Source organism: Mesoplodon densirostris, chromosome 5, assembly GCF_025265405.1.
Source record: "Mesoplodon densirostris isolate mMesDen1 chromosome 5, mMesDen1 primary haplotype, whole genome shotgun sequence".
NCBI classification, from domain to species: Eukaryota; Metazoa; Chordata; class Mammalia; order Artiodactyla; family Ziphiidae; genus Mesoplodon; species Mesoplodon densirostris.
This window is the reverse complement of record NC_082665.1, coordinates 9,119,885-9,143,131: the sequence shown is the minus strand read 5'-3', so window position 1 is coordinate 9,143,131 and position 23,247 is coordinate 9,119,885. Positions and strand designations below refer to the sequence as shown.

Below are 23,247 nucleotides of genomic sequence, written 5' to 3'. Positions count from 1 at the left end.
GTTCCAGAATTTTCAGGGACAGAATTAAATAATAGGGGCATTTTGTGGAAGAAATGATGTGGAAAGTCTAGTGAAGTACTTAGATCCATATTTCCATGCTAATATTTAGTTGCTATTTTGTTACAGGAAACGTCCTGATCAGACATGGGTTCAATGTGATTCCTGTCTAAAGTGGCGAAAATTACCAGATGGGATAGATCAACTTCCAGAAAAATGGTATTGCTCCAATAACCCTGACCCACAGTTCAGGTATCATATAGTTGGTAGTAGCCTTTTTGGAAAGGCAGAAAGTACTGTTCAAGATGTATGAATAGGCGCTGGTGACGTGTTATTCCCATGTGATTTTTCTGACTAGAAATTGTGATGTTCCAGAAGAACCTGAAGATGAAGATTTGGTGCATCCCACTTATGAAAAAACCTACAAAAAGAAGTGAGTGTTATATTATTGTATGGTGGGAAAATAATACCCAGATCATCAACAGTGGTGTGTCTGCAGCATTAGTTGATATTTCTCCAAGATAAAGCAGTATAGCCAAAAAAGATTATGACTCCAAAAAAAAAGATATGATGTGGAGTGCATAACATCAAGTGCTTTTAAAGTTTATACTGTGGATACCTGCTGTTTATTGCTGTCCTATCTACAAGATACTTTGAATATACAGTATAGTTTTGTTCTTTTGGACTACACATCCATGAATCAAAAGTGAATACTGCCCTTTATGAGCTCAAGGTCTAATGGGGAAAGTGAGATGTGTGTATTACCAATTTGAAATTGACGACTCCCGTAAAAGGCATGATCCAGTCCTGTGAGGAAGCCCATAAGGAGAAATTACTTATGGTTGGGGATGGGGAAATGGATCAGGAAAATTCATGAAGGACAATTTTGTAATAGGCCTTGAAGGAAAGGTAGGATTTGTTGGGTAGGAAGCAAAGGTTTGTTCAGCTTAAGTACAGTAAATATGTGAATGGGGATAATGGAAAATAGAGGTGGGAGAGAGAAGCTGGGGAACGATAGTGAACCATGGTGAACGTTAGGCTTGTGTACTGCACACGGAAGGCTGAGTTGATGAAGATCTTCTGGGTGGTTTTGATTTATAGTGCACTGTTCTTAAAGATAAATCCAGTAGCAGGAGTGGAAGACATTAGGGTGTTGCTGAGATAAGAGGTGGAAAGTACTTGCCTGCCTGAGTGCTGACCACTGATCATAACGAAATTGAAGCAAAGTTCAGTGTACCTATCTTACTGACTTAGTAGTGAAATGGAAGTATGTCATTCGAAAACAGAATTGAAAAATCATAAGTAAATTTAAATACATTTTTCTTTTCTCTCTCTTTTTTTTTTTTTTTAAGAGACAAGGAAAAATTCAGGATCAGACAACTGGAAGTAATCCCTCGGGTAATTAGGCCTTCCATTTTATAGCTGTGTCTTGTATTGTGTTGTGATTAATTTAATACTCAATTTTAAGCTCAGGAGTTACATAACAAATTGAAGCAATCTTGTTCATTCAGTTCACGTTTCTCTTCTCTTCTTGGACCCCTTCTTACCCTCTTTCCCAATACTGACTTCTAACCCCCAACTTCACTCAAACTTCTCAATTTTATTATTCAGTTGGGCATCTTCTGAGGAAAGGCAGATATTCTTTTAAGAATCTTATTGTTAGGTAGACAGTCAAGGAAAAGTTTATAGGAAGACCCAGGGAGCCACATGGTAGTACTAACCTGGACCAAAGCTGTAGTGTTGACCCTTCAACCATAGTGTACAGTTGATTTACAATATTATATTAGTTTCAGGTGTACAACATAGTGATTCAGAATTCTTACAGATAATACTCCAATAAAGTTATTACAAAATAATGGCTGTAATTTCCTGTGCTGTACAATATGTCCTTGTTGCATTTATTTATTTGTTTGTTTGTTTATTTATTTATTTATGGCTGTGTTGGGTCTTCGTTGCTGTGCGCGGGCTTTCTCTAGTTGCAGTGAGCGGGGGCTACTCTTCATTGTGGTGTGCGGCCTTCTCATTGCAGTGGCTTCTGTTGCGGAGCATGGCCTCTAGGTGCGTGGGCTTCAGTAGTTGCAGCACGTGGGCTCAGTAGTTGTGGCTTGAGGGCTCTAGAGCTCAGGCTCAGTAGTTGTAGTGCACGGGCTTAGTTGCTCCATGGCATGTGGGATCTTCCCTGGCCAGGGCTTGAACCCGTGTCCCCTGCATTGGCAGGCGGATTCTTAACCACTGCGCCACCAGGGAAGCCCATATCTATTTTATACAAAGTAGTTTTTATCTCTTAATCCATACCCCTATTTTTTTTTTAATATATATATTTTATTTGGTTTATTTATTTGGTTGGGCCAGGTCTTAGTTGCAGCAGGTGTGCTCCTTAGTTGCGCCTTGCCAGCTCCTTAGTTGTGGCATGCGAAGTCTTAGTTGCAGCATGCATGTGGGATCTGGTTCCCTGAACCCAGGTGCCCTGCATCAGTAGCGTGGAGTCTTAACCACTGAGCCACCAGGGAAGTCCTTCCATACCCCCATATCTTTCTTAACGCTTAATGGTGTTGAGCTTTTTCTGAGTATATAAATAGGTAGTTGTACTTCTTGTATCAGAAGTTGTGGTCTGCTGCAGTTGTGTATGTGTGCTTATCATTACACTGAAATGTTTTCTTGTATAAAGGCTGAGGGTTTGAGGGTGAGAACAGAACTAGGAGAAAAAGAATAGTGGGCTTACTTTGGTTTTTAAAGGCAGTGTCTTTGTGACTTTATCCTCAATTTCTTTCTCTTAGAAAAATAAGTTTTTATTATATCTCTATACGTTCTATATAGTCCGAGGTCAGCCGATCTTTCAGTAAAAGGCCAGATAGTAAATATTTTAGGCTTTGTGGACCATATACAGTCTCTGTGGCATATTCTTTCGTTGTTTGGTTGCTTTGTTCATGCCTTTAAAAATGTAAAACCATTCCTAGCTCACTTGCAGGCTGGATTTGGCTCTTTGGCCTGTTGTTTGTCACTCCCTGGTCTGGTAGAGCACAAGGAGTGTATGCGGTTAGGATAGTTCTCAGTGCGTTCTGGGACGGGGGAAAGGGGAAAGAATATCTTGTGTTTGGAACATGACACACTTTAAAAATTTCTTTAAGATCAGTTTTTTTTCCTTCAACAGATTCCTGCTGAACTCTTGTTTCCAACAACTCCTTTGTCAAGTCAAAGCTTTCCTCCCATTAAGGAAAATGTTCCAAGAGGACATCTTTCAGAAGCAGCAAATACTTATGCAACGAGACTGATAAATAATCATCGAGGTTCACCCCAGTCTGAACCTGAGAATAACAGGTCAGTGGCTAAAATGTGTTTCTCCATTTGGGGAATGAATATTAAACAGCCTTTACTTGACACTTCAGTGCAGTAATACGCTTCTAAGAAAGTGTAGTTGATATGCATGTGAAAAGTCTTAAGGACAAGTTACTTTGCTTTCATTGTCTGAACTTAACCCCACTCTACTTACGTTACCTGTTTAAATCAATTAAAAGAATGTTAATTGTTTTTATTGTGGAGATCAAATTGTCACCTCTTTGAAATTCTGTATAGTATGAAAATTCCTGCTTTTAAGATTATCAGTATCTGAGTAAATAAAAACCTGAAGCAATTAACTGTACAACACTGTAATGTCAAATGTGACCCATACATTCTTAGCATAGCCCGTGACGTGCTGTGCACTTCGGATGAGTGGATGGAGAAGGAAGAGGAAGAAAGGTGTGAGTGATACACGAATTGGACAGGCAGCTCTTTTGACTGCAGTGGTCGGGAAGGCTGTATGATGAGCTGGTACTTAGGTTGGTCCCTGAAATTCTGAAAGCAGTAAGTGCTCTGTGCGGTGGCCCATTCAAAGGGGATAGAATGGACACAGGTGAAAAGGTGTGTGACGCCAGTGAACTAGTACATTAGACTGACTCCATCTGATATTTGTTATTGAAAGAGAAACATTGAAACAAGACTCTCTGAAATAGCGAGGCCAGACGTTCCTAGAGGTTTTGTAGCCTTCGTTAAATTCTTAAAAGGATTTTTGAAAATTCAGAAAAGATTAGAAATTGTCTTCACGCATATATACATGAGGGAGGGCATGTTTTGAAAGAGTTTGCTGTTTATAGCCTACATTTTGAGGTCTTATTTTGTGGCTGGATTGCTACTTAACTGAGAACATGTGTGAATTTTTTTTTAACTGGTCTCCATAATATTGGCTTTTCTTCATAAAGATGGTTCCAGACAAAGTAAGAAAAAGTAAAATTTGTAATGTTACAGATGCGATAATGGAATTTAATTTCGGACGTGACTGCCATCAAAATGGAAGAAGAGAATAGAGTAAAACTTTTCATTAAATTTAAAAAATATATTTATTTTATTTTTGGCTGCGTCGGGTCTTAGTTGCGGCACGCGGGCTATTTGCTGCAGTGCGTGGGCTTCTCTCTAGTTGTGGCATGTGGGTTTTCTCTCTTTGTTGTGGTGTGGGCTCCAGAGCACATGGGCTCTATAGTTTGCAGCACACAGGCTCTCTAGTTGAGGCACTGGGGCTCAGTAGTTTTGGTGTGTGGGTTTAGTTGCCCCGCGGCATGTGGGATCTTAGTTCCCCGACCAGGGATCAAACCTGCGTCCCCTATATTCCTATATTGGAAGGAGGATTCTTTACCACTGGACCACCAGCGAAGTCCCCTTCATTAATTTTTAAAGCCTGTATTTATTCTTAAATTCATAGAGCCAAAGTCTGTGGAAAGGTGTACCTAAACTAAGTCTTGAGAGAGACAAATAGGAATTGGCCTGGTAAGAAAAATAATAGGACAACTTCCAATTAAATGCTTAACTCCATTGATCCCTAGACAGTCTCAGAACTTGGAAGCATTGGGAACTTCTGAAGGTGGAAAATAGGGGTGAGAACAGGAAGCTTGTATGAAAGTTTAAGGAAGAGTAGTTCCCTAGACCTCTTCCCAGCCTGCGAAGTCCAGCAGTGCTGCTTCTCTTCCTCTGTCAAAAGGCAGGGAGTTTATTTTCTGGAGCAGTTTCTACTGCTGAAGATGTGGGTGAGCCACTGTTTTGGAAGCCAAGAAGTAAGGGAAAGTTTGAATACTGAGTGGAAGAAATCCCCCTCCCTTCCTTCCCTCACTGGGCTCCCAAGAGAAAAAGCTCTAGAAGATGATGACAGCCTGAGCATCCTTCACATTCCCAGACCTTACTGCTTCTAGTCTGAAACAGAAATATAGCCAAGGATCCCCAGATGTACAAAACTGAAACAAAGGGAGTATAAGAAACCATGTGAAATTTATTGAGAGGTGGGTAGATGTTTAACAGATAAATCTAGAATGAAAAGATAAATGGTTGGAAGATAGAAAAAAGAAGAGACGATGTACTGGAGGGGCCGACATCTGAGTAAGGACATTTCAGAGTGGGAAATCAGAGAACAAAAGGGGGGAAATAATATAAGAAAGACTTAATTGCCACTAAATACACAGCATAGTGGCTGGAAAGGGTAAGAAATATCTCAGAGAGGAAAAACACAGGCTATATTCAAAAGGTCAGGAATCAGAATGGCAGGAACAATGAGTGGTAGATAACAGTGGATTGATGCTTTTAAAGTTTTGAGAAAGTAATTCCCAACCTGGAAGTCTGTATTTTTCAAGCCAGCAGTGAACTTGAGAGGTGAATTAACATATTTTCACCATGCAAAATTTCACATTTCTTTATGTCGTATGTACCCTTTCTCAAGATTTTATTGGAGATTATGCCCTCTCCATATGAGAGAGTAAGCCTAAGAAAGGGGAAAATCCTTCTTGAGAAATGAGGTCTTAACACATAAGGCCCAAATAGCAAATCAGTACAAATATCCCTCTAAGTGGGGCAAAAAGTAATCTATTGGTGATAAATTCACAGAAAACTAAGCAGATGAAGAAAATGAGGCAATTTTTAATGCAGGGGAAATTGTTTTCCATGAAAGGATAGGGCATGCTGGTTTACTTTGTGGTTCACCTTTGATCACTGAATGTTGATAAAAATTCTGATGGGCAAACGGGAATGGCAGTGTCATTCACTGAGCTCTGGAGTTCAGAGAGCAGCCCTGGGGTGGCTGGTGGCATTCTGTTGGGACGTGTCACATTGAAATGCCGGAAGACGTCAGATGAAGAGGTATCTGGCAGTATAAGGATGTGGTACTTTTAAAAAGAGGTCTCAGTAGTTGTTTCCTTATCTGTAAAAGGAGAAAATAGTCTCTCCTTCATTAAATCATTGGGCAGTACTGTGTAATATATCATTTTTTTAAAAAATGAACATGGGCATTTCTTAGAATTTCAAGATAGTTAGATTACTTCAAGGTCGTCTATTTTTTCCATATCTACATTTTATAATCTTGTATTTCATATATAAAATTTTTTCCAGCCTGAAACGGAGACTCTCTACTCGTTCCTCAATTTTGAATGCAAAGAATCGGAGATTGAGTAATCCAGCATTTGAAAATTCTTATAAAGGTGATGATGATGATGAAGATGTCATCATCTTAGAAGAAAACAGTACTCCCAAGCCTGCAGTGGACGATGATATTGAAGTGAAATTGCAGCAGAGTCACATGGAGCAAAGCGGTGTTCAGGTGGAGCCTGTGGGTGATAATGAACCGTGTGGCCAGACTAGTTCAACAGACACCTCATCATCCAGGTGCAATCAGGGAACCACTGCAGCCACCCAGACTGAAGTACCAAGTTTAGTCGTTAAAAAGGAAGAAACTATTGAAGATGAGATAGATGTAAGAAACGACACAGCCGTACTGCCATCCTGTGTGGAAACGGAAGGAAAGACACGTGAAACCCAGGAAATCTTTGATAAATCTGCTGGTGATGCTGGTTGCCAGTTAAATGAACTAAGAAATGAGCTGCTGCTTGTCACCCAAGAAAAAGAAAATTATAAAAGACAGTGCCACGTGTTTACTGACCAAATCAAAGTGTTACAGCAGAGGATACTGGAAATGAATGACAAATACGTGAAGAAGGAAACTTGCCATCAGTCTACTGAAACTGATGCTGTATTTTTACTTGAAAGTATTAACGGTAAAGCTGAAAGTCCAGAGCATATGGTGTCTCAGTATCGGCAAGCTTTGGAAGAAATAGAAAGGCTGAAAAAACAGTGTAGTGCTTTGCAACATGTAAAGGCTGAATGCAGTCAGTGTTCCAATAGTGAGAGTAAAAGTGAAGTGGATGAGATGGTTGTACAGCTTGACGATGTATTTAGACAGCTGGACAAATGCAGTATCGAGAGGGACCAGTATAAAAGTGAGGTAAGTTACGTCATCCAGCACAGTGAGAGTCGTGGGAGTCCAGGGGCATCTAAAGCTTGACTGCCAGTTGCTAGGTGGGCATAAATCACTTAATCATATTTCCATTTACCGACTCCACTGGTTCTCAACTGGGAGTGGTCCTCCTGGGGGCATATGGAAATGTGTAGGGCAGTTTCAGTTCTTAAGTATCTTGAAGGGATGGGCATTGTTGGAATTGAATGGGTGGGAACCAGGTCTGGTAAATGTCCTGCAGTGCGCAGGACACTGCTGTGCCGTGAGGGGTCGTCCCGCTCATTCCCACGGAGACGCTCAGTTACTAACATGCCGGGAGTTCTCCGTCCGTTATTAATAAGCCTGAAAATAACCACACAGGGTAGATGACAATACCTCATTTTATAGAGGTACCCTGTATTAGTTACGATTAGCTTCCTCTGAAGGTGACATAAAACCCCACGTAACAGTAGCAGCTGCACAGTCATCAGAGACACAGGCTCCTTCTACATCGTTGCTTTGCTTCTCAACCTGCACTTGTGGTCTGAGATGGCTCTTCAGGTCCAGCCAACATATATCTACATTCCAGGCAACAGGAAAGAGAAGGGGTGGGGTTTCTGAAAGCTGTTTATATGCCATCTGTCAGAACTTAGTCACCTGGCCAGTGGATGCCTTGGAAATGTAGTCTTTATCTGGGGGTTCTTTTACTGAGGAAGGAGGAGCCCCCAGTTCAGATTTGGGTAGCTCCTTTGAAAACTATTTTACGTATTATATTTACATGGCATTGGAAAGGAGAGTTTCTCTGCTAAAAGGAATTTGGAAACGACAGTATGGTACCGAATTGCCCCTTCTTCCTGGAAATACTGCTGACATAACTGCTCATTCAGACATTCCGCTTGATGTGTTGGCTCAGGAGCTAGATGACAAAATACATAAACAATGTAAGCTTTCTGTTGTAACTTATTGCTGGTGAGTGTGCAAGAAATGAAAGTCACTATGACCTCAACATAATTTGGGCATTTTTATCTTGGTTTTTAGGCCCCATTTGTTTTGTTTGTTTGTTTGTTTGTTTTTGCGGTACGCGGGCCTCTCACTGTTGTGGCCTCTCCCGTTGTGGAGCACAGGCTCCGGACGCGCAGGCTCAGCAGCCATGGCTCACGGGCCCAGCCGCTCTGCGGCATGTGGGATCTTCCCGGACCGGGGCACGAACCCGTGTCCCCTGCATCGGCAGGCGGACTCTTCAACCATTGCGCCACCAGGGAAGCCCCCATTTGTTTTTAGTCATGCTTTAATTAACATTTTGTATTCTTCTAATGTAAAAAGATATAGAGCTGAAACTAAACAAATGAAGCTTTATTTATAGAAAGCTATTGTTTTTTGTGTGTGTTCTGTTGGTTTTCTTTTTGGAGCGGGGAGGTGTCCTAATTTTTTGATGGTAATTTTCATCAAGGAGGATTTTGTACATTTCTTAGCTTAAATTTGCACTTTGACATTAGTATTTTTAAATTGTACAGTTACAAAATTAATTAATTTTTTGTCAGGTTGAATTATTGGAAATGGAAAAATCACAAATCCGTTTGCAGTGTGAAGAACTGAAAACTGAAATCGAACAATTAAAGTCTACAAGTCGACAAATTGGAGATGTGTCAACATCAAGTAACATCGAGGAGTCTGTAAATTATACTGATGGGGAAAGGTAATATGAAATGAAGCATTTGGCTAGGGCTGCAGTTCTGGTTAGCATGATACTTATTTGCTAGTGCACATCAAACAGATTGTTCTAGCAAAAGAAGTTATTGGCTGCTGTGATCCCAACATTCTGATAGACAGAGGTACAAAAGGAGTACATGTCATCATTCTTCCCGTCAAGGAACTAACAATTTTGTGAACTTAAATGAAATAGGAATTTCAAAGGAATTAAGCTCTGATTGGTCAGAGTGGTTTGGAATGTTTTTGGGGAAAAAGTGAAAATTGAGCCAGATATTGAAGGATGGGCTGAATTAGGCAATGACTAGAAGACAAGGGTCCATTTCATGAAACTTACTTTTTCACCTTGATTTCTTTAATTTCTGTACTTGGCACTATTTCTTTATGGTTTGCTACCTCATTTTACTACATGCCTTCCCTAAGTTTAACTTTTAAGAAATCACAAAATTACTAAAAATTGCCATTACAGGTGATTCCTAATAACAGGTGATTAATTAGGAAGAAGTTCTGTGAAAATAAGAAAATAGTAAATGAAAGATTACCCTCTCTCAGTAAGATATTAAATGGGCTTCGGGTTCTGACAGTGTTGGTGGTCTGTTGATAACCATTCAAGAGAGAAAAAAAAACACAAAAATAGTCATTAAAAATAACTCGACTCTTCCTGCTAATATGATAACACTTGATACCTAAAATGTACTATCGTTGAGAAATAATTTACCATCCTTACTTGACATTAATTATATTATGACTTAGTTTTTTAGCTTAAGGTTTTAAAGGATTTCGTTAAATCTATTCATGGAAATAGAATGAATAGATCAGTACATATAAGCATGGGGGGGCAAGGAGTCAGAAAAAAAAAATCCCAGCTGGTGTTTCTGAAAATGGGAACCACAAGCATCTGTGGTGCTTGTAAAAATGCAGATCCTTGGACCACAGTGCAGTTTATTAAATTGGAAACTTTTAGACAATCTCCCAGATGATTCACTTGCACACTAAACTTTGAGTAACTGATCATCTTCTAGACCTGTGCTTTCCGAGACAGTATAGCCACATTTGGCCACTGACACTTGAAATCTAGCTAGTCTAAATTGAGATGTGCTTTAAGTATAAAATACATGCTGGATTTTGATGCCCTGGTATGAAAAAATAAATAAATAAAATGCCTCAATATTCTGTTATATGATGAAGTGATATTTTATATGTAACTAAAATTTATTTCATTTTACTTTTTAATGTGGCTATTTGAATATTTACAATTGCATATGCAGCTCACAATATTTCTCTCAGTCCTGTTCGTTGTACTAACATAGGGATTTGTGATGTGTCCTGTAGAGAGGAGGAATTAGCCAGGACAGTCAAAAGACTTAAAGGATAGGATAGGTCAAAGATGGTTGTAGGGTCATACTGGTCTTTTTCTATTTTTTGTATAGAAATGGGCCTCTGATTGAAGATGCGTGGGAAAGCTTGGATAAAAAACAGCTGAGGGGCCTCCCTGGTGGCGCAAGTGGTTGAGAGTCCGCCTGCCGATGCAGGGGATACGGGTTCGTGCCCCGGTCTGGGAGGATCCCATATGCCGCGGAGCGGCTGGGCCCGTGAGCCATGGCCGCTGGGCCTGCGCGTCCGGAGCCTGCGCGTCCGGAGCCTGTGCTCCGCAACGGGGGAGGCCACAACAGTGAGAGGCCCGCATACCGCAAAAAAAAAAAAAAAAAAAAAAAAAACAGCTGGTATGGGGATGATGTAAAATTTTATCAAAGGTCCAATGGAATCTTAACATAAGCTCACAAAAAACACATTTAAAATCACACTTTTATGCGTTGTCAATGCAAGGATGAGCAGCTCGCTCCTTCAGAGATTTCCACCCTAGAAAGATCAGTATCTAAACTAAATGTAGACTACTTATATTTGGGGAGGGGGCCGAACAAAAACAACTGTAACATCCTCTTGACCCGGGCGTCTCAGCCTTCGACACAAAGGCTGCTTGCTGTGTAGTTGTAGAAATTTGAAGTCTAGAATGTGGATATTCAGATAGATACAGTACAGAAAACGGAAGGAATGATAATGATCATTTAATCCAGGGTTTCTCAGTGTTTATAATAAATGCATAGTAAAACGGATAGTTAGTGGACTTTAGCATGTGATAGGTTCAGAGAAATCCTGCATTGTCTTTTTTTTTTTTTTTTTTTTTTTAATATTTATTTATTTGGTTGCACCGGGTCTTTGTTGCAGCAGGTGGGCTCCTTAGTTGCTGCTCCAGGGCTCCTCAGTTACAGCTCACCGGCTCTTTAGTTGTGGCATGCGAACTCCCAGCTGTGGCATGCATGTGGGATCTAGTTCCCTGACCAGGGTTTGAACCCAGGCGCCCTGCATTGGGAGTGCAGAGTCCTATCCACTGCGCCACCAGGGAAGTCCCAGAAATCCTGCATTTTAAAAAGTCTCTTTACCATTATTTAACCCAAAGTTGTATAAGCTTATTTGACCACAGGACCATTTCTTTTTCCTTTTATACTACTATGGATATCTCAGAACATGTTTTAGGGAACAATTCAATTCACTGTGCTAAAAAGGAAGCTGAAATTCAAAGCGATACATTCTTATTCTTAGACCAGTGTTCTCACTAGTGTATCATTATTGTTTTCCAGGTGATAACAAGATTTTCAATTGTAAATAATATCTTGTAATTTATGTATTTTACCAGTTCATCTTTTCTCCAATCTCGAATTAAAATTGTAATAGTTGGAACCAAACAGAGCTGCTAGTGTTTTGAAACACTCTACATACCAACAGATAAATATTATACTTCGTTATTAAATTATGAATTATTAAGTTAAATGAATTGTTAAATCTAGTTCTCTTGAGAAAGTTTTGCTTTTCATTTAGTTTGTATATCATTCTACAGAGATTCCATTTTAATGTTTCCCTTAAATTATAAGGCCTACCTGAATATTAAACGTATTGTTATAATGTTTGTCTAACAGGTGTAATGTTTGTATTTGCAGCCTCAAACTTCGATCTCTTCGAGTTAACGTAGGACAGCTCCTGGCCATGATTGTACCTGATCTCGATCTTCAGCAAGTGAATTATGATGTCGATGTAGTTGATGAGATCTTAGGACAAGTTGTCGAGCAAATGAGTGAAATCAGTAGTACTTAAAGTGTACTTTATGTGAGATAGTAAAAAATATTTGCTCTTTCTTTCTGGTTGTATAGCTTTCAAAATTTAAGCAACTTTGTTATAGATATGATACGTAACGGACTGAAGAACCATAATCTTTTCTGTATTCTATGCATTCAAGTGTGGACACAAATATTGTGGACACATTATCACACCTTTTGAAATGGTATTGAGCAGCTACATAGCTAACTCATGATTCTGCTTTGAAATGTAAATATTTTTAATTAAGTCACACATATTTTTTTATTACCTTAGAGGACTCAAGTGTTTTTCACCAAGAGGTTTTCAGGTTGCCCCTAACCTTTGTGCAGTCTTTTCTGGTTCCCCAAAGTGTATTTTTCTCTGACTTGAGGGCTGACTTGCCATAATACAAATGGAAATGTTACCTTTGATTTTCTTACAGAGAAGTTTAAAACGGGGTTTTTAAAAATGGAATAACACTCCTGATAAGTTGTAAGTAATTGAGCATTAATGTTTCTTTTCTATAAATTCTTATCTCCTGAAATATTTTATTCATGAAAATAAAGTAAGCAGAAACTCCATCCATTTTGCCAGGTTTTTTTTGTGTGTGCTGAGATTGCCGATCATGGTTATTAAACACAAAGTGTTTTTACAGAAAAAAATAATGATTTTTAGTGTAAAAATATAAAAAATATTAAATGCCCCACCACATTTACTCTGAAGCCCATTTTTGGCTGCTTAGTCCGCATGGAGTGGGCACAATAATTGTTTAATATTTCTTTTTGTGAAATTTCCTGTACAGCCTTTTGTAGGATTACTACAGGTTAATATGAGTTGAGGAAGACAATCTTTCTCCAACAGTACTGCATACCTTTTATTATATTACAAACCAGTACTGCATACCTTTTATTATATTACAAACCTAAGTGTTTTATATCCTGGAGTTAAGCAACAAACAACCTAGGATTATAGTATTACATGCCATAAAAATTATGCTTTACTGGTCCCGTGTTTTGTGCAATTATAAAGAGATGGCTTTCTATTAAGTATAACTGTATATATAATTAAGAATCATATTTTCCACAACTAAAATGTGCATTATTTTTTTCAAAGTTTTATCATTGCTATTTATTTTTACTTTTGTTTCTGAACATTGAATACATGTTCCTTTTGTATGCTTAATTACATGTCTGTCATGTACAATATTTTTACTGTACATTAACTTCTAGAAGAAGCAAATAAATGAAATTTTTATTTGCTTGATAAAGTAATTGAAAGTGTATTTTTGGTATGAAGCTGGTTTTCTGTCACAGTTGTATCTGCTCAAATTTTAAAATATCTTGTAATAAAATAAAAATATATATGATGGCTCACACTTCAGATACTACTTTTAAGGAATTCTGTATTCAAGTTATATTTTGAAAAGTAAGATTGCGTCTGTTAAGACCCTCAAGTTGAGCTCATTTTACGATATTTATTAGAAGTTATATTTAGAAGATACAATTTCTAAAAATTTAGAAGTTATATTTACTTCCATTAAGGCTCTAAGACTGGGCTCACCTTGAGAGTGTGTGCGTGCATTTTACACTCAAAAAAGAAACTTTATTTGTGTAAGTCATTTAATCTAAAGAAACCTTGCCTAAATGACAGCAGCTGTGTATAGCATGTCTAAGTTTGTGAATATTTATGTAGCACTTATTTCTGGAATTTGCTATTTTTCCCTTCCTTTTGGTCAGCTATATTCTTGCAAAAATACATATTTTATATGGCTGTTAACTGGCTTAATGGCAAAGTTAATCATAGAATTAGAGAAACTTGCTTGCTAAATCGATTCTTTGGAAATACTTACCTAATATTCACTTTAAGTAAATATTGCCAAGATATGACTTTGTGGCTAGCAAATTTAACAGAAGAACATACATGGGCTTTCATGTCATCTATTGAGGTAGCTAGACCTATCTTTTTTTGTTAAGTTAAATTTGTTCCTACCTGTCTTTTTGTTAAGTTAAATTTGTTCAAAGGCTAGTGTGGGGGAGGATAGTGTGGCTTAAACTAATTATTTAAAACTTAAAAGCAGTGTGAGGACGTAAACCAGAATAGTCCACAGTCCCTACAAACAGGACCTCAGCTAAGACCACAAAATCAGTAAAAGCTAATTTTCACACAGCAGGAGAGGCATGGCATATGGATGTGGCCTTTATTTGGGCCTCAAATTCCTAATGTGGGCAGGAGGTGGTGGTGACTCTGCCCATGGTCTCAGACACTTGATTCCTGCTGTCATACAGTCCATTAGGTCGTTATTTGTCATGGAAGAATAATTAAAGTGATATGTACTAATGGTTCTTACCACTCACTGGCTGCATTTTAGAATCACTTGGGCAGTTCTTAGGAATCCCAGTGTGAGGATGCACCCCGTACTAATTAAGAGTTTTGGGGGTTGGACCAAACTGTCAGGCTACTTTTCTTTAAGGCCTCCCAGTGCACCGTCAGAGCTGAGAGCTATTGATCTATATACCCTCCAGTGATGAATATTTGTAAGTGTTGAACTCAAGTGGTTCCTGAAACAAACTCAGGATCTGCATGACCACTTTCTCACTGCGGTAAGCAAGGACAGGGAGAGGGAAGCAGAGTTGATGCCCAAGTTAGAAATGTAAATACAACAGAATGGTATAAAGTGAAAAGTGTTTTCTTATGTCCTTCCAGAAAATATTAGCTGCCTACATACACACATTCATATATATATGCATTCAGTTTATATTAAATTTTATATCTTTGTATTTGATTATATATTTGTATCAAATCTACACAGGTATCACACCATATAATTGGTAACATTTCCATATTGAACAGCCTTAGTAGCATTTTATGACATGAATATGCTCCCAGCCCTCATTTATTTCTCGTCTTTTGATATTACTACAAAAGCTGCTGCTGTGAAAATACACACCACACATACTTTTTAAAGTATATCCAGAATGTAAATACCTTGTAGTGAATACTGATAGGTCAAAGTGTATGCCGTGTTAATCTTAATAAATGTCGCCATCCAAAAATGGTTGCGAGTATTCATACTATGAAAAATAGATGTATGAGTGTGTTTTTTCCGATCTCCATCAAGCTTATTGATATGTGGAAAAATGGAAGCTTGCACTTTGTCTCAGGTTGAACACGTTTTCATATATTTTATTGGCCATTTTAATTCCTTTTTCTGAGTACCCTGTCATAGTCTCTGCCTATTCTTTTCTGTTGGGTTCTTTGGTTTATTGCTTTATTTAAAAAAGCTAAATGCCTGTTAATGTGGCCACAAACACTACCCAGACAACTTCTAGCTTTCAGAAGTTGGTTCAGTCTTACTTTGCACAGTGTCACATAGACTCATTGGAATGGAGTGAGAGACCCACTGGATTCATGTCTTTTTATATGCGGCTGCCCCTTGAAAAACTTGGCGCCTGTGGGCTCTGACCCCCATTTAGTAAAAAATCCACGTATAACTTTTGACTCCCCCAAAGTTACTAATAACTGTTGACTGGAAGCCTTACGACAATGAACAGTCAATTAACATGTTTGGTCTATGTTACAGGTATCATTTGCTGTATTCCTAGAATGAAGTAAGCTAGAGAAAAATTGTTAGAGAATCATAAGGAAAATACAGTACAGTACCAAATTCGTCATCTGTTTACAAGATGGACCATCTCAGTATGTACATCTGTATTGTCTTAAATGATAACACTAGATGTTATGTGTACCCATTGAAAATGAAAAGGTAATAGGAAAAAGATTCATTTATTTACAGGTATAATGATTCATGCACTGGTAATGAAGAAGCAGCAAGGAATATGATTGCTTTTTGGTAGCCTAGTGTAATCAATACAATTGCTTCACGGTTGCCTAGCTTATACACTAATCGTTATACAATTTTTAAAAATTTAGTTTATTTTTGGCTGCATTGGGTCTTCTTTGCTGTGTGCGGGCTTTCCCTAGTTGTGGTGAGCAGGAGATAATCTTGGTTGCGGTGTGCAGGCTTCTCACTGCGGTGGCTTCTCTTGTTGCGGAGCACAGGCTCTAGGCACGTTGGTTTCAGTAGCTGTGGCACACGGGCTCAGTAGTTGTGGCTCACAGACTCTAGAGTGCAGGCTCAGTAGTTGTGGCGCACGGGCTTAGTTGCTCCGCGGCATGTGGGTTCTTCGCGGACCAGGAGTCAAATGTATGTTCCCTGCATTGGCAGGCGGATTATTAACCACTGCGCCGCCAGGGAAGCCCGTTATAATTTATTTTTTGGGGGGCTGGGTTGGTTCTTCGTTGCTGCATGCAGGCTTTCTCTAGTTGCGGCGAGCAGGGGCTACTCTTCGTTGCAGTGTGCAGGCTTCTCTGCAGTGGCTTCTCTTGTTGTGGAGCACCAGCTCCAGGCGTACGGGCTTCAGAATTTGTGGCTCATGGGCTCTAGTGCACAGGCCCAGTAGTTGTGGCACGTGGGCTTAGTTGCTCCGCGCCATGTGGGATCTTCCCAGACCAGGGCTCAAACTCGTGTCCCCTGCGTTGGCAGGCGGATTCTTAAACACTGCGCCACCAGGGAAGCTTGTTATAAAATCTTTATGGCATACAGTATTACAGTTATATTCTTTTTTTCTATAGTTTCTTTTTCATAGATTAATTTATTATTTATTTATTTTATTTATTTTTGGCTGCGTCGGGTCTTAGTGGCAGCATGTGGGATCTTCACTGAGGCCTGTGGGATCTTTCGTTGCAGCACGAGGGCTTCTCTCTAGCTGTGGTGTGTGGGTTTTCTCTTCTGTAGTTGTGGTGCATGGGCTCTGTAGTTTGCAGCATGCAGGCTCTAGTTGAGGCACGTGAGCTCAGTAGTTGTGGCATGCAGGATCTTAGTTCCCTGACCAGGGATCGAACCCATGTCCCCTGCATTGCAAGGTGGATTCTTTACCACTGGACCACCAGGGAAGTCCCTACAGTTATATTCTTAATACAGTATTGGAAACGTTACATTTTTTTAAAAACCTCTTACCTGTGATGATATGCAGTTTCTCCCGTTACGAGAGAAGCATACTGTATGGTAATGTAATTCTTTGAAAGCAAAGTTATAAAACAGGAAACTTACATTAATTTTATGTTAAATATCACTCACCTTATACCTGTGTAAGGATAGACTAGTATCTACATATATTCTATGCATTCATGATATACCTAAATTTTTCTTATGTTTGTTTATTACATGAAATCGTGCATTTTATTAATATTTATTTTGAAGTATAAATGATTTACAATGTCATGTTTCAGGTGTACAGCACAGTGATTCAGTTATATATATATATATTTTTTTTCAGACTCTTTTCACTTATAGGTTATTACAAAATATTACTATAGCTCCCTGTGCTATACAGTAGGTCCTTGTTGGTTATCCATTTTATATATAGCACTGTGTATATGTTGATGCCAATCACCTAATTTAACCCTCCCCCCAACTTTTTCTTAAATTTTTAGATATTTCTAGGTTATGCACTTCGTCTGCATTTTTATTTATTTATTTATTTTTGGCTGCATTGGGTCTTCGTTGCTGCACGTGGTCTTTCTCTAGTCATGGCGAGCAGGGGCTACTCTTCGTTGCTGTGCATGGGTTTCTTTTTCTTTTTCTTTTTCTTTTTTTTTTTTTTTTTGCAGTACGCGGGCCTCTCACTGCTGTGGCCTCTCCCGTTGCGGAGCACAGGCTCCGGACGCGCAGGCTCAGCGGCCATGGCTCACGGGCCCAGCCACTCTGTGGCATGTGGGATCCTCCTGGACCGGGGCACGAACCTGTGTCCCCTGCATTGGCAGGCGGACTCTCAACCACTCTGCCACCAGGGAAGCCCCGTGCATGGTTTCTCATTGCGGTGGCTTCTCCAGTTGCAGAGCACGGGCTCTAGGTGCGCAGGTTTCAGTAGTTGTGGCTCGCGGGCTCAGTAGTTGTGGCTCGCGGGCTCAGTAGCTGTGGCTCGCAGGCTCTAGAACACAGGCCCAGTAGTTGTGGTGCATGGGCTTAGTTGCTCCGCGGCATGTGGGATCTTCCCAGACCAGGGCTCAGACCCGTGGCCCCTGCATTGGCAGGCGGATTCTTAACCACTGCGCCACCAGGGAAGCCCTTATCTGCATTTTTAAATTGTCGTAATCTCCCCCAAGTTTCCAGTATATTGAAAAAAATCTGCCTATAAGTGAACCCATCCAGTTCAAACCCGTGTTCAAGGGTCAACTGTGTTTGTCTTTTTGTTTTTTTATAGATTTATTTTATTATTTTTGGCTGTGTTGGGTCTTCATTGCTGCACGCGGGCTTTCTCTAGTTGCGGTGAGCAGGGGCTACACTTCATTGCGGTGCGCGGGCTTCTCATTGCAGTGGCTTCTCTTCTTCCGGAGCACGGGCTCTAGGCATTGGGGCTTCAGTAGTTGTGGCTCGCTGGCTCTAGAGCACAGGCTCAGTAGTTGTGGCGCACGGGCTTAGCTGCTCTGTGGCATGTGGGATCTTCCCGTACCAGGGCTCGAACCCGCATCCCCTGCGTTGGCAGGTGGATTCCTAACCAATGCGCCACCAGGGAAGTCCCTGTATTTGTCTTTGGGACATTGGTCACGGCTCACAAAAAGAATGCCATCAATATCCATCCAGTTGGCATAGAGGAAAATAAGCATTGCTTTTTTAGCATTAATTTTGTGATCATGAAGTTAATTTACATATACTGGCCTCTAGGGAGAAAGTCAAGACCCGTGAAGACAAGTCTTGGTAAATTCAAGCCATTCAAATGCAGATGAAGTTTTTAGGTGAGTGTGGTCATAGAGAATGAATTAACCATTACAGAACTGGAGTGTGAATCACAAGTAAATTTCCTACACAGGCATTCTAATAAGAATGGGCTGAGTAAATACAATTACCTATTTCAAACATGTAAAACAAGTTTAACCTCAAGGTTCAGTATTAATTTCTTGCAAAGCAGTCAGGACTTATTATGGTAACAATATATAGAATAGACTCAAAAGAACTTTTACCCCAACTTGGCTAATATTTAGGTTATGAGTGTCTTCAATTATGTAAATATTATCCAGAATTCAGCTGTATCTTCATAGCAAAGTGTAATGGTGCTTTATATTCACAAAGTACATGAGTCATCAGTCTTCCTCATTCCTGTTAAATGCTGTTGAAAACTGGCCTGTGTTTTGAACTGTGTGGCCTATGTTTTGAAAGTTTGTACTGTGATCTGAAGCAGGGCTGACTGGAAGTAATTTGATGTGGGCTTTTCATTTTCTTTTTTCTGGATAGGCAGTTGTCCCATGTTTTTGCGATTCCCTTGGTAGAGTATCTCTCAAACTGTGGTGTTCATGCAGACCGCTGAGATGCTAGAAAGCGCCCTTCCCAACTTGCTGTGTGACTTTACAGTGTGAGTTGTCTAACCAGCTGACAGCCAGAGAAGTGACGCAGTCTGACATAACTAACTATACCTGTTACCTCTTTTTCTGGGCAGAGAATTACAGGGGTCTAGGACAATAATAAAAATGATTACATACTATAATACTTACATATAATTATGTTATATAAAGTATATGATAATAGTATTATACGCCATATTCACCATCATCGCTTTAACCAGTAGTTTCTCATTTCCCACTAATTTACTGTGTCCTTAAATTGATTTTTTTCAGTATCAGATATTTTAAGCTCTATAAAGGGATTATTTATTTATTTATTTATTTTTAATTTTTTGGCCATGCCAGGTGGCTTGCGGGATCTTAGTTTCCTGACCGGGGATTGAACCTGGACCCCCAGCAGTGGAAGCTTGGAGTCCTAACCACTGGACAGCCAGGGAATTCCCTCTATAACAGGAATTTTCAGTTGCATACAAAAGCAGAGAAACCGTTCATTGCAGCACTGTTAACAATAGCCAGGACATGGAAGCAATCTAAATGTCCATCAGCAGAGGAATGGATAAAGAAGATGTACATATATACTGTGGAATATTACTCAGCCATAAAAAAGAACGAAATAATGCCATTTGCAGCAACATGGATGGACCTAGAGATTGTCGTACTGAGTGAAGTAAGTCAGAGAGAGACAAAACATATGATATTGCTTATATTTGGAATCTACAAAAGGGTACAAGTGAATTTATGTGCAAAACAGAAATAGAGATACAAATGCAGAAAACAAACATGGTTACCAGGGGGTAAAGTGGTGGGGGGAGGGGTAAACTGGGAGATTGGGAGTGACATATACACACTACTATATATAAAATAGATAACTGGGCTTCCCTGGTGGCGCAGTGGTTGAGAATCTGCTTGCCAATGCAGGGGATATGGGTTCGAGCCCTGGTCTGGGAAGATCCCACATGCCGCGGAGCAACTAGGCCTGTGAACCACAACTACTGAGCCTGCGCGTCTGGAGCCCACGAGACACAACTACTGAGCCTGCGCGTCTGGAGCCCGTGCTCCACAACAAGAGGCCGCGATAGTTAGAGGCCCGCGTACTGCGATGAAGAGTGGCCCCCGCTTGCCGCAACTAGAGAAAGCCCTCGCACAGAAACGAAGACCCAACACAGCCAAAAATAATTAATAAATTAATAAAAAAAAAAACCAACTAATAAGGACCTACTGTATAGCACAGGGAACTCTATTCAATACTCTGTAATGGCCTATATGGGAGAAAAATCTTAAAAAGTGGATATATCTATAACTGATTCACTTTGCTGGACACCTGAAACTAACATAACATTGTAAACCAACTACTCCAGTAAAATTTTTTTTAAAAAATAGAGGACTATTATAATGAACTCATGTGTACCCATCACTCTGCTTCAACAATTTCCAACTCACAGTCAATCTTGTCTTATCTATATCCCCATTAACTTATCCTTCCAGTAATATTTATGTGTGTGTGTGTGTGTGTGTGTTGTAAATATTAACTCATTAATTTTTTTATTGTGGAAATATATACATTACATAAAATTTATCATTTTACCATTCTTAAGTGTATGATTCAGTGGCATTAAGTACATTCACATTGTTGGGCAACTATCACCACTATCCATTTCCAGAACTTTTTCATCATCTCAGATAAACTCTGTATCCACTAAACAATAACTCCTCATTCCCACCTGCCCCCCTGGTGGCCTCTACTTTCTGTCTCCACGAATTTGCTTATTCTAGGTACCTCATAGAAGTGGAATTGTAACATATTTGTTCTTTTTATTTTTAATCTTTACTTATTTTTGGCTATGTTGGTTCTTTGTTGCTGTGCGTGGGCTTTCTCTAGTTGCAGCGAGCGGGGACTACTCACTGTGGTGGCTTCTTTTGTTGTGGAGCACAGGCTGTAGGCAGGCGGGCTTCAGTAGTTGTGGCTTGCAGGCTCTAGAGCGCAGGCTTAGTAGTTGTAGCGCATGGGATTAGTTCCTCCGTGGCATGTGGGATCTTTCCAGACCAGGGCTCGAACCCATGTCCCCTGCATTGGCAGGCGGATTCTTAACCACTGTGCCACCAGGGAAGTCCCCATATTTGTTCTTTTGTGTTTGGCTTATTTCACTTTGCATAACGTTTTTAAGGTTCATCCATCTTGTTGCATATATCAGTTTCATTCCTTTTTAAGGCTGAATGATATTCCATTTTATGTATGTACCATATTTCGTTTATCCATTCATCCGTCCATGGACATTTAGGTTGGTTCCACTTTTTGCTATTCTGCTATGAACACCGTTGTATAAATATCTAATTGCATCCTTGCTTTTACTTTTAATTCTTTTCGGTACATACATAGGAGTGGGATTTTCCTTTTTTTTTTTTTTCTCTTATGTGTGCTTTTCAAACAATCAGATTATCTACAGTACATATTCGTCATTCCCAGTCCAACTTCTAGAAATCCTAGCCATGACTCAAGAGAGAACATCTAAAAACTACATATCTGGATTACATTATCCTACCTTTCTGTAGAAAACAGGCTTAAGGAGCCTCCTATCATTTTTGTCAACATGAGACATCCATCTGTAGACAATTTCTATACCTTTCATGAAACCGGCTACAAGCATCAACCAGCATTTATATAAGAATCCATGTCAATTCTTTTTCCTAAAAATGCCGAAAGAAAATTGTTTTAAAAAGCCAGGAAGAATTGGCTCCTCAGATGAACCTGTATGTTCCTTTGATCAACTATGCATCACAAGGGATTTTTTTCCTGGCCTTCTGGGAAACTCACAGATAAAATGTCACATTTGGAAAATTATCCCATTTCAAAAGGCCTGCTGCATCTATTTCCGCCTTCTGATTTACAGCCTCACTTTAAAATGTTAAATTCTGTTCTTAAAACGTGTATGTAACCACATCTGCTGTTTGAGCTGTACTGTAAGCAATCCAGGTACTGAACAATCACATAGCTTTGAATTCTCCAAAACAATCTAGAGCCAATATATATCTTAAAAATTTATAAAAAAACCAAAATGTCAGTTTTTGTTTGCAAAAGGAGAAAGAGACCTGGTTGAATTCAGGGCCAAGATATCCAGAGAGAGAGAGGAGGGGAAAGGTGAGGAGTGGGAGAGTCACCTAGGGGAGGCTGGCAAGCTGTCTTCTGCAAGGTTGCACAGGGTAGCACTCATTTTACAAAGCCCCTTGGCCTTGAAGGCCCAGAAACCTGCTGTTAGTCAGCACAAGGAGATTGTCCATTTATCCGGGCCAATCTCATCTCAGGGAAGCTCCCAGAGTAATGTATGCAACCAGGATTCCAGTTAATGTAGAAGGAGGATTGAAACTGCCTTTGAAACTTATGTGCATATGACCTGCTTATCCATGTCCAAAGGCTTCTGGGTCACTGATCCATCCATCCTTTCCCATTCATTGCCAGGTCCCATTGCTCCTCCTTTGTGCCTCTGTTGTCAACGGTGAGTTTCTTTACCTTCAATTCTCATTTCCCAGAGCTGCTCATCCGAAACTCTTATCACTTGAAGCCCACTTTAAATGCCTCCTTCTCTTCAAACTTCCTTTGAGCCTTCAAATTCAAAATAACCTCGTACTCAGAACTGTAAGAGCGCATTGTTCCTTTCACACTCCTTTTCACTTTATTTTTTAATTATAATTATTTGTGTACATGACAGGAAGCCCCAAGACCGTTTCTGGGG

At 39.7% G+C, this 23,247-nt stretch overlaps 1 protein-coding gene across 3 annotated transcripts in view; it reads left to right on the top strand.

Moving 5' to 3' along the window:
- The window catches only part of MORC3 (MORC family CW-type zinc finger 3), a 42,081-nt gene extending 28,867 nt beyond the window's left edge, over positions 1-13,214 (top strand). For 2 of the 3 annotated variants that reach the window (XM_060098507.1, XM_060098509.1), the window contains exons 11-17: positions 127-249; positions 356-430; positions 1,350-1,395; positions 3,149-3,315; positions 6,403-7,291; positions 8,824-8,978; positions 11,986-13,214. In XM_060098507.1, coding sequence (XP_059954490.1) covers positions 127-249; positions 356-430; positions 1,350-1,395; positions 3,149-3,315; positions 6,403-7,291; positions 8,824-8,978; positions 11,986-12,139 — 1,609 coding nt within the window. In that variant the 3' untranslated portion in view covers positions 12,140-13,214. Of the gene's footprint in view, positions 1-126; positions 250-355; positions 431-1,349; positions 1,396-3,148; positions 3,316-6,402; positions 7,292-8,823; positions 8,979-10,419; positions 10,526-11,985 lie in introns of those variants that run through there. The other variant, XM_060098508.1, reaches the window with a different exon arrangement.
- The last annotated feature ends 10,033 nt before the right edge of the window (positions 13,215-23,247 follow it).